We start from the raw sequence: 10,939 nt of genomic DNA, 5'->3' as shown, positions 1-10,939 counted from the left end.
GAGCACCCACAGAGGTTTTCTGCAGCTCATCATCCTCCCAGCAGTATGGTCCCCGCTTACAGAGCTGGCCTCCAGTGCGGGCAGCCCAGCCTGCATCTCCACCCACAGCACACTCTGCCCACTGCAGGTCTCCCCCCCAGGCCACCTCCCTTGTCTCTCCAAAACTACTCCTTTCCCCTAACCCTATGTGGGAGAGGACTTTGGTGTGAAAAGTCACTGTAATGGCAAAGGGACCACTGCCCTCCTGACTGCCCCATCCCTACAGATACGACCCTACAGAGCAACACCTCCCCAGTTCGGGCAGATTCCCCCCACTCTTCCCCTGTGCCTGGCAAGCCGAGGGTCTCTCCTTTGCAGGAGACCCATGGGAAATGCCAATCCCTAAGATGTCTCCTTATGAATCCCTAAAAAATGTTTCCTTAGAGCTGCCCTTTCTCAGCCCTTCTCTGATGCCCTGCCCAGCCCTATATCATAACTGGGTAGGGCTGGCCAGCATCCAGCTTTCTGTTCCAAACAAGACAGAAAAGCTAAATGGCTCTATTTCTTCACCCCTGTAATTTAGGGAAAGGGAAGCTGCACTCCATGACCACTCTTCAGCCTTTGATGTATTTTGATGTGCCCTGTAGCCTTGCAATTTTTTTCACCACATCATTATAGGATAATACTAAGTGTGTGTTAACATAACAGCTGCTAAAGATGTTTGAAAGGATTGTTTGTCCCTTTGCAAAGGGAAATCCTCCCCCTCCCTGCCATATGCACTTATCGCTCCAGAGATTCATTTTTCTTTTTTGTTTATTTTTCTTTTTTGTTCATTTTCTTTTTTGGCATAATTCTTTTTTGTTTATTTGCTATTTCTGACATTGTGCTGAAAAGGGAGTAGAAAAATTGGCAAAACATATGGAAAGGAGTTTTCTCATGTGACAATAACACAAGACAAGGCAGGACAAGATTGGGATTTAATTTGCCTGTTTTAATATTTTTAACAGATGTGGACCGTAAAAGAAGGGGTAGTATTCATTTGCATGCATCAGTGCCCTTTGGTGATGGGTTAAAGGGGGAATTTTGGCATTGCTTTTATACTGATGTGCCCTCTAGTCAGATTTAATATGCATACATATAAAGCTCACCAAATTCCTTTAGAAGAAAGATTCAAAAAATATTTCTCCAGATTTTCCCTAACTAAATGAGTATATATACTCATTTATGTAGTTTCACAGACACTCAGCTTTCCATCTTGCTTTTTAGAAAAAGGCTTTGAATGTTTTCCACATTTCCCCATTTTATCTTTAAAGTGAAGCCTGTCACCTGTACTGAGATGAGAAGCAGTGTCAATAGGAGCACTTGGCCATGGTCCTGCTCCATGCAGTGGCATTCAGAGGGTTAAAGCAGCCCCCAAAAAATTGGCTTGGCCCTTAGAAATTTTGCTGCAACTAATCATTTGAGAACATTCATGTGACTTCTTTGACATGCCACAGATACAGAAATCTCAGGAATATCCATCTGAAATCCATCTAGATGAACAGGCTGATGCACGTCTCCAATATATACCAAGTTTGTACTCCAAGGGATGCTTTGCACAATGCCAGCTTGGATTTTGCTGGCAAAACCAACCACCTGCTGTTTTACTTCCTGAAAGAAGGAGCCTCTATATAGAGGCACATTTTAAGAAGACTTGCTAATTCTTGTCGTGCAAAGTTTTTATGGCTATTGCAAAATGCAAAACCCAGGACACATTTCAAAATGCTCAGGAGATCTGAGCCAGCTTGTGCCTTGCTGGGAGCCCTGGTGGGAACCACAGAGCTGAAATTGCTTGCAACTGACCCTGCTTCTTAGGAATTGCCACGTTTAGCCAATCACATCTTTGTAAGGGATGAAATAATGAATTGGCCTTGGCTTGACATGTTTTGAGTCCATCCTTCCTCTTACAGCTGCAAAATCCAAGAATTCCAGGAAAATCTCAACATGTGTTGGTCTGAGTTAAGAGGAGGCTCTGCCGGCGTGGAAGGTCAGGAAGGCGTCACTGGCCCAGCCCAAGGGAGCTCTGAGTTGAACAGACTGAGGTGCTCAGGGCTGAGCTCTCTTTCATTCTCTTCAACTAGAAAAACTCTTTTTTTCTCTGTGTAGTTTTTAATTCTTTGGAATTAAAACTCTTTTTTTCTATGTGGCTGTCAGAGAGACACTAGCTGTTCTCGCAAGCAGTTCCATGGTCATGGGTTTGCATGTGCTCAGCAGCTGCAAAAGAATTTGAAGGGAAAGGAAGTGCAAGCGCCAACTAGATTAGAAAATACTTCCATGTTTTTACAATACAACTGGAAGGATGAGGCACCTCCATGCTTCACAGCTGAAGGGTAAGTTGCTCAGTTGCAGAATGTTCCCTCTTCCACTAACAGAAAACTCTTAGTCTGTGGTACCCTCATTAAATATATTTCTAGGGGGATGTTATTGCATGTAACGGTGCTGGGCTCAGTGCTGCTGGCTTCTCCTTGCCCTGCTGCTCCTGGGAAGTAATCGGTATTGCAAACTCTGCAGATGCTTAAAACTCCTCCAAGCCTTTTGCCTTGTTTATTTTTCTTGTCAAAATTAATTTTAATCCCCATTGGTGTTGCAATCCAGCTCACAGTGTGGCCTTACAGTGGTAATTAGGAGGCAGAAAGGATTAATGGCTGCAAAAAGAGGTGGCACAAGCAACCGTGGGCACAGAGAAATGCCTCTACTGATGACTCAGTGGGAGGTGTGAGGAGTTTGGACCATGCCAGGTCCGGGCACCCCGTGACGCAGAGCCACATTCACGCAGTGCAACCTGGAGAGCAAAGTACTCGCTGGGGAGTGGGGGACAGCATTTTGTTAGTTCCCGCTCCGCAAATCCATCCCGAGGCGAGCCTGGGACCGCAGAGCTTCTCTTTGCTTAGGAAGAAATTTGGTTGTGTTGGCCTCAGGGTGAGGTTTTGCAGTATGCTTATTCCAGAGTCACTGCCAGCAGATGATGACAGCAGTGATGCCTTGTCCCCGTCTCCCCACCCCGGCTGCCCCTCCAGCCCCTCTCCAGCAGAGCCCAGGGATGCGGTGGCCGTGCAGCCAGCTGGGCTGGCCGAGCTGCCTGCAAGCAGGCTGCCCTTTGCTTGAGGACCAGAAAGTTTTCTGTTCCATAAGCGGCGTGATCTGAGTCTCCGTGCGGTTGTGTAACCATTAGGTCGGATGCAAACGGCAGGAAGGTGGCCAGGGCTGGGGCGGTGAGGGGGACCATGCCATGGCCACGCCCCCCCAGGGATGCTGGTGGCCACCGTGGTGCGCAGGATGCTGAGGCTGCCCACTGGTGACAGTCCTGTCATCGAAGGGTATTCGGTGCTGGGAGGAGGGTACTTGTGTCGGCTCCTTGCAAACACCGAGTGAGAACAGAAAATAAGGCAAGTTCTGATGGTGACAAACCGGGGCCAGAAAAACACTGTGCCCTTCAGGAGGTAAAGACAACTTGAAAAATTATGTTTATGGGGGAGGGAGGAGGAGGGGAGAGACATCTGTGCTCATTCATTCATGTTTCTACTAGCCTTTATTATATTTAGACTACACTAGATGACACTAGAAGTATTTTGCATCCAATGATGATCTGGGCAGTGGGAGTGCTCTATGACAGCCTTTACAGCTCCTTCTGGCCCAGGTTTCCTTACACACATCTGACACTTTCAATGCAGGTTATGCTGCACTGTCACCCGATGGAGGTGTAACCTTAAATCTTTTTTGTTCGGTTGTTTTGCTTTGTATTTTCTTTGCTAGTGGGCTGTAATCAGACAGGAGCAGAGGGAAATCAAACATCATTAGGCACCGTGAGACCTCTGCCATTTTTGAGCCAACACAGGAAAGTCTTTAATTTCTTTGACAGCTAAATGGGAGAAAACAAAACACAATGTTCCTCGTATTTCTAAACAGTCATTGGAATGTAAAAAGACCAATTCTAAGATGAAAGTATTAATCTTAGAGCTGGTGCTTGAAAAACAGTGGTTCTGTGTTTGACATTTGGAGAAATACTAAATTGGGACATTGTTATATCCTCTTCACGTGCTTTTATCTCATATAGAGGCAGAAAAGCAGAACCAGCTTATTGCTTCTTAGAAAGTCTATCAAGGACGTCAGGTATATGACGTAATTTCTGTAAACTGCTTTAATCTGATCTTTTTTTTTTCTGTAATAGTGATGTTTAATGATCCCTTTGTCTTAACCTGCTTTCCTTTGTCCCTGATCCGAAGGGAAAATTCTTCGAATGAAGGGAGAGGAAGGAAACAAAGCTGGCAGCCTCAGCACCTTGCAGCCGTGCCAGCTTTGTGTCGTTAGACATGAATTAGCTGAGTGGGTCTCTCCCGACATATGAAACCACCATTTTCCTTTTGCAATAACCTGATGAATTCTGCAGGTATTTACCCACACAGAACACTCTCGGGTGTTTATGATGGGAGTTAATTCGGCTGAGGATTGATCAGAAGCTTTAAATGCATGGCTCCCAGCCTTTCCAGTACAAGGGCTGGCCCTGAAATCCTCTTGATATCTGACAGTCATTCTGCAGGACCCATCCCCAAATAAAGTATCACCATGCAAGACAGATCTGTACCTTTTATACTTTAGCACATCTTGTCTTACCGTTGCAGTGGGTTTTTCACTCGGGAGCTTTATTCAGTGCTGTCTCAGTGTCGTGGCTGTAGGTCGTGCTCTGTGCCCAACGCACACTTTCCAGAGCCTGTGCACACCGTGATAAGTACCACGAAATGCTGCCTGTCCTCATGCTCAAGTGGTGCAGAACAGTCCAAGCGGGGCTGCGGTTTCTCATGCAACATCAGCGAGAGGGACGTGCCTTGGCCTTCATTAGAGTGGTTTTAAACCAGATGCCCCAAGGGGAGTGGATTGCTGGGCTGTTGAGATTTGGTCCTTCATTCAGCTGCCAGTTCTGCTCTCTTACCTCTTACATGTTTGGCCTCTGCTTATTTTACCACTTCCTCATAACTCATTCCTGGAAAAAGGAGGGTGGGAACGGAAATACTCCATTACATCTCTCTCCGCCAATTTACATTTCCACAGTGCATATGGTAACGGGCAAGCCAGACTCCTCCTGGGTTTAAGCATCACATACAAATCCTCCCCGATCAGTTAGAACAAACCTGTGCTGTCAACTACCACCGCCGACTGCCACATGAGCAAGGACTAAACCTGTCCAGAGGAGCTTCTGATCAGGAAATCAGATTTTCTAGGGTCTGGAAGAGTCAGTATGTTGGATCGGATTCATCTGCTGGCTGCTGTGACAGTCCTGGGAGTCCTGGAGCAAGGTAGGGACCATTGGATGCACATGCCCAAATACTTGCTGGGTCAGTCTACTGTACCTCCACTGATTTCCTTTCACTTCCATATTTCATTTCTGCTGTTGTACTGGCAATTCTCTGCTTTTCAGACAGTGGACTGGTATCTTGTCTGGGTTTTGAAATGTATTCAACAAAACGAGTGCCTGGGAAGCCCTTCCTCTCAACTGACCTACCTCCTCGGTTCAGGAATTTTTTGGTAGATCTTCTCCTCTGCAAACATATAGAACTTATCTCTTTGAAAAATGGGTTTATAGCAGTTCCTGAGGTTCGTGTAGACGTCAGTGTACAAAGAGCACTGTGGTGTGGAAAGGTGGAAGAACAGGCTGCAGTGGGTCACACGGATCATCTCCTGGCCACAGTCCCGCATTGCATGACAATTTAATTTTGCGTGGCTTATCTGTGGCATCTGTTCCCCCCCCCACTTGCTATGAGGATTTAGAAGGGGAAAAAATTAAAGATGGAAACCCCCTTAAAATTGTCCATAACAACCTGCATCTGAATTGTGTAACAATTTCTATGGATAATAGATGATCTGTTAATTACAGAAGAATAAAGAAGGTATCAGCTGGTGGTATGTGACTGTGTACTCCTGGCTTCACTTTTGCACTGGGTCACTCCTTTTCCTTCTCTGAAACTTAACCCATGACTTCCATCCAGCTTTCTATGTTATGTGGGGGGTTCAGGGTTAGGAGGAGACCGCAGAACTTTTGCCCTTACCTCTGGCAATCTCCTGGCCCCACCATGCCCAAACCAAGGACTGACCACTGCTACTTTTCTCTCCTTTGCTGCAGCCTACTTCTTCCTCCAGGTGATCTATGCTAGGAGAGTGTTTGGCATTTCTCCTCCAAAGATCTCCGGCCCACCTGAATTTGAGAGGATCTTTCGAGCACAGTAAGAAACTCCTCTTACAAGATGCTTTTTAGATCACATGTCTAGTGGCACTGCCCCTCCCCTGCTTTGCCATTTATTTCTCCGGACTGTAATTGAGCAATTATTCACCTCCCTCGGGGTTAAATTAATGGGTTTAAGAATTAGCATCAAGACCACGTTGGCTCGTGAGTCCTAAACACACCAGCCATTGCTGACAGAAATGACACAGAAATCTCTGCTGTAGAGCGTAGGGCTGATAAAGACAAAGTTGTGGGTGCCTGAGACTTAGGCTGGTTTTAGCCAAGCGGTGTCAAAGCCTCAGGCAGCTTCAGCCCTGCTCTGAACCCTCCTCACTGGGAAGGACAAGCTCCCAGAGAGATCTGTGGCTGGTATGGAGATAGCTACAATTCAGCACCTCTGTCATGTTTTCTGTGCTAGGGCTGCAGTGAGGAGGGAAGCAGAGAGGGAGGAAGCTTCCACTTTTGCTTTAGCTGAGCACTGAAAAAGAAAACCAACCAGGCAGCAGGAGCAGGATCCCCTCAGCCATCCCCTTCTCTGGTCTTTTGCCAGCCTAGAATTAGCCTCATCCAGTGCCTCTTTGTCCTGCTTTGTCTTTGGGGGGACAGGGCATGGCATACAAACAATACAAACAACTTAGTGCTCCCTCCTACTCCTGCTAGAAGCCCAGGCTGCTCCAGCCTTATCTGCTTCAGATGCAACTCATCCTCAACATGTCTGCAGCCTGCTGGGACAGACCTTCCTTGAGGCTTTGGGGCTTTTACAGCAGGGTTTAAGCTGCAGCACTTGAGAAGGTGCAGTGGCAGTGGTTCACGGAGCCCTTCTACACATAGTCTGACCTGGGCATCTTTTACTTAATTTCTTGTGCCCTGGAGACCCTGTTCCCACCATTGGTTAATTCCTGTGATTAAAGATGGGATGGGAACTGTGGGGAAAGGTGCAAGCCTGGAGGCTTTTTATGGTGACATCAGCTCTAAAAAACAGCCTCCAGCCTATGATAACTGCTAGGGGAAGCAAAAGAGGAAGATATTCCTCCTTTCCCTTGTTTATGACCTTCCTCTTTCCTTCCAGGGTGAACTCCTCTGAGTATTTTCCCATTTTCCTGGCACTTCTGTGGCAGGCTGGACTCTTCTTCCATCAAGGTGAGAATAGCATGTTACCTGGTTTGTCACTAGATCTGTTCCCCTGAGTGTTGGCTCAGTCCTCAGGTCCTGCTCACCTTCCAAGCAGCAAATTAGGCAGTAATTCTGTCCGATAGGAGGGTAGAGCCAGAGGACACAAATCCTCTGTCCCTTCACTCTGGGCTACCTGCTTGGCTCAGAGTAGCTCTAAAAAGCCTTTGGAGATGGTTGCTGTGATCTGTCAACTGCAGGTCTGGCCGCAGCCTTGGGTCTGCTCTACCTCTACGCCCGCTACTGCTACTTTATGGGATACAGGGCATCTTCCTCAAAAAGGTAAGCACCTCTGCCAGCCTGGAATACATGGTAACCCCTGGGGGGTTGCATCTGGGATCATAATGTACTTTGGAGAAAATCAGGATTCCCTCTGGGTGTTTCGGGGTCCCTGTGTGACTGAGCCTTGCCAGGCTCTCACTGGGGCATAACGTGGGCATGGGTACAGGGCTGGGGCCAGAGACACGGGTACGGGGCGAGGCTGGAGCAGCCCTGAGCCCTTGTGGGTGGGTGTGTGATCACCTGAGGCGGAAGCAGGGCACAGGACCCCAGCAGGGGAGAGGGGACAGCCAGGGACTGCCTTTCCACTCACATTCTGCAGAGAGAAAAGGACTGTTCCCGGCCGAGGGCAGCAATGCTTGGTCTCAGCAGGGTCCCTCTCTCCCGCCAGGCTCGCCCCAATATACTTGAGCACTGGAGTTCTCTGGATTCTCACTGCAGCGTCAGCCCTGGGCATCTTGCACTTCTTCCTCTCTCACTACTTGGGGCTGAATGTCCTCCTGCTTCTCACAGTGTGACCTGCTGCTCTGTCCCTCATCGGTGTCCTTGCCTTCAAGTCCTGCTCCCTCCTACCCACAGTAATAGACTGGATGTACCTAATACAGCCCCCAGTGACAAAGGCACCCTCATGTGAGATTTTAACAAAAAAAATGAGGTTTTAACAGCTCCCTCCCCACTGTCCAGCGCTGGCATGAACTGCAAAGCTCTTCAGGTGGTATTTTTCCCCCTTTGCGGGCCAAGTGCTCTGTATGTGGCAGTTCTGCCTTGCCTGATGTGGAAACGACAGCTCTCCAAAACAAGGAGAATTTTCGGAAAACCGGACACAGAAAAGCAAACTGATATCGGCCTGAACTTTCCGGTGAGTTGGCCTCAGGAACTGCCATGTGTTCCCCTTCCTCCAGAGGCTCTGCCCTCCTCTCAGGCACCATCCATGGGTTCATGCCAGTTTTCTAAGGTCCACAACTAAACAAGGCATTTGCTTGAAACCAGATGTGGGTTGAGGCATAACAAAAGAGGCAAGAGATAAACAGGAGCAGCCATCAACATGTTGTGCTAAGTCTATTAGTGCCTTCATAATGGTTATTAGTCATTGCCTGCGGGCAATATTGTAAATCAGACTGACCAAACTCATAACCACTACTGCATGTATAACTCTGAATGCTGACGAGCAACAATATGCATGAATAAAAAGGCACTGAGCTTGCTGTGCCGGATGTCTCCTTGTGGGTCTGCAGCTAGCAGAGAACAAAAACCTGGGTGTTTGAGCACAAAGCAGCTGCCTCTGTTTCCCTGCCGTGGAGTGCAGCGCAGCCTGCACCCCTACGTCCCACCGGAGGAGAGCTTTCAGTAGGGAGCTGATTTTCAAGGTGCTGAGCTCCCGGATTGGGGGCTGAGCCACTCAGCACCAAACAGTGGTCCCTGCTGGGTGGTTTGCCCGGTGCTCGGGTCCCCCTCTGGGCTTGGCCCCCCTGCAGCAGGACCGGCTGGGTTTTCATGGGAGCTCAGCATTCACAATGATTATGCTTTTGGCCGTTGGTCCACTGATGTTAGCAGCACAGCTCAGAAAAAAACAGCAGTGCTCCATGCCATCATCACAGGGGGATATCACACCAAACCCAGAGAGCAAAAATAACTGCATGAACATGCTGCCAGTCTAGCCACATTTTAAAGCCCACTGTCCTCCCCTCTCATCCCCAGCAGTAGGCATATCTAGGCTGCAAAACAAAAGGCAGGGTTTTTTGGAAGAAGTGGTTAATATTTCACATTGTTTCATTTCCTTCCATGCATTTTAAATTGGCTTACCCATCAAAGCCCCCGGTCTGTTTCCCTTTCAGGCTCTCCTGCCTTGGAGTTGTGCTGCCTCCTTGAAATTGGCAAACACTGCAGAGGAAGACTTAAATCCAAACAAAAATAACTGCACAGCACTTTCTTCTGCAAAGTTTTCAGTGCAGCAGGGCCCATCCTCACAGGAACCCCCAGGTGTCACAGCAAAATAACAACAAACTAACTTTTTTTTCTAGCAGCTCTGGTAATACACCTTGGAAAAGGCTGAGTGTTACTTAACCCCAGATGTGCCTTAGCAAGGCCAGGGAGGAACACACATCACCTACCCCCAGTGAGATTTTACTTAGCCTTTATATTACCATGTCCAACCATCTCCTGAAGTTAATTCTCAGTCCTCACCTTTTTACCAGCATAACCAGTCACCTCTCAGAGGGTTAATACAGAAGGCCCAGCCCCAGCTGCTGTTGCAGGTCCTGGCTCTGTGTCAAAACCCTACTGCCTCAGGTTTGTCCAAGCAGGTACTCACTGGTTCTGCAGACATAACCTCCATCTTTGACCCTGCAACCAGTTTTCTAACCCTGGCCGTACTGGTCCAGAGCCCCTGCCCACCTCAACCCATTTTATCTCTGCTCTGTGTGTGACAGGGCTGCAGAATGACTCAGAGGAGGGAAGTTAATGATTCAGCAGCAAGACTGTAGCAAGCTGGCTTCTCCCCTTGCACACATAGAGGACCATTAAAAATCCTGGTGCAGCGCAGCCAGGCTCTGGCCTCAGCTGCCTGCCGTCACTAGTTCTGCCACAGAAAAACTGCTCGGGACATCAGCCCCTCCAAACAATTGTCAGAGGGGTTGTTTCAGGTGTCTCTAGCAGAAGGAAATCTCCTCCCGTCTGCCCAGGGATGCTGTCCTTACTCTGCTACTTCATAACTGTCATCAAAGAAAATTGCTTTGCACCAGGCCATGGTTCAACGATGCAGTTAATGGTTTCAGGATTTACCCAATTCAAAACACTGCCGCCGCATGGCATGTTGCACTGGTGCTATATGAAACCACTCTGCCCACTTGCATCTGCTGCAGAGATGCTGCTGAGGAGCCAGGTTTGGGCTGGCTGGGTGGGACAGGGTCTGCCCCTGACACCCCACGGTTACGTGGCTCTGGGGTCACAATCCGGCTGGTGTGAAGACTGCCCCGTGAGCTCCAGTTTAACAGCAACCCAAGGGTCCGGCAGCACTGGTACCACTGCACAGCCGAGCAGCAGCATCCCCTCTTCCACTGCTCCAGGGAAGTGGGGATGCTGCTCCCCAGGGATTTGTGTCCTGGCTTAATTTTCTTCTGGTCTGCTGAGCTAAGGTGATTGAGGGAAGAGCCTTGGGGGGGGGGGGTGCTGAGGAGCTCCAGGCTGTCCCTGAGGCCGCCCGTACGTTCCCAGGCCCTTCCCCGGCTCCGCCGCTGCTCGGGAGAGGGCGCCGGTGCG

At 48.7% G+C, this 10,939-nt stretch overlaps 1 protein-coding gene across 1 annotated transcript; it reads left to right on the top strand.

Moving 5' to 3' along the window:
* The first annotated feature begins 1,993 nt into the window (after positions 1-1,993).
* Positions 1,994-8,362, top strand: LOC104357925 (leukotriene C4 synthase). Its single transcript, XM_009963435.3, has 6 exons — positions 1,994-2,348; positions 5,065-5,309; positions 6,134-6,233; positions 7,302-7,372; positions 7,603-7,684; positions 8,073-8,362. Exons 2-6 carry the CDS (start codon positions 5,252-5,254, stop codon positions 8,197-8,199), a joined length of 438 nt encoding a protein of 145 aa, XP_009961737.1. The 5' UTR covers positions 1,994-2,348; positions 5,065-5,251; the 3' UTR covers positions 8,200-8,362.
* Positions 8,363-10,939: the final 2,577 nt, after the last annotated feature.

The sequence above is a fragment of the Tyto alba genome, unplaced genomic scaffold (assembly GCF_018691265.1).
Source record: "Tyto alba isolate M040663 unplaced genomic scaffold, T.alba_DEE_v4.0 Super-Scaffold_17, whole genome shotgun sequence".
Taxonomy (NCBI): Eukaryota; Metazoa; Chordata; class Aves; order Strigiformes; family Tytonidae; genus Tyto; species Tyto alba.
This window is presented reverse-complemented; position numbering and strand designations above follow the sequence as displayed.

Bases quoted from the DNA above. Each gene is read 5' to 3' on its own strand.
- LOC104357925 (XM_009963435.3), top strand. From the start codon at position 5,252: ATGTTGGATCGGATTCATCTGCTGGCTGCTGTGACAGTCCTGGGAGTC. The intron at 5,310-6,133 runs GTAGGGACCATT...CCTTTGCTGCAG, and splicing joins CCTGGGAGTCCTGGAGCAAG to CCTACTTCTTCCTCCAGGTG. The intron at 7,373-7,602 runs GTGAGAATAGCA...TGTCAACTGCAG, and splicing joins TGGACTCTTCTTCCATCAAG to GTCTGGCCGCAGCCTTGGGT.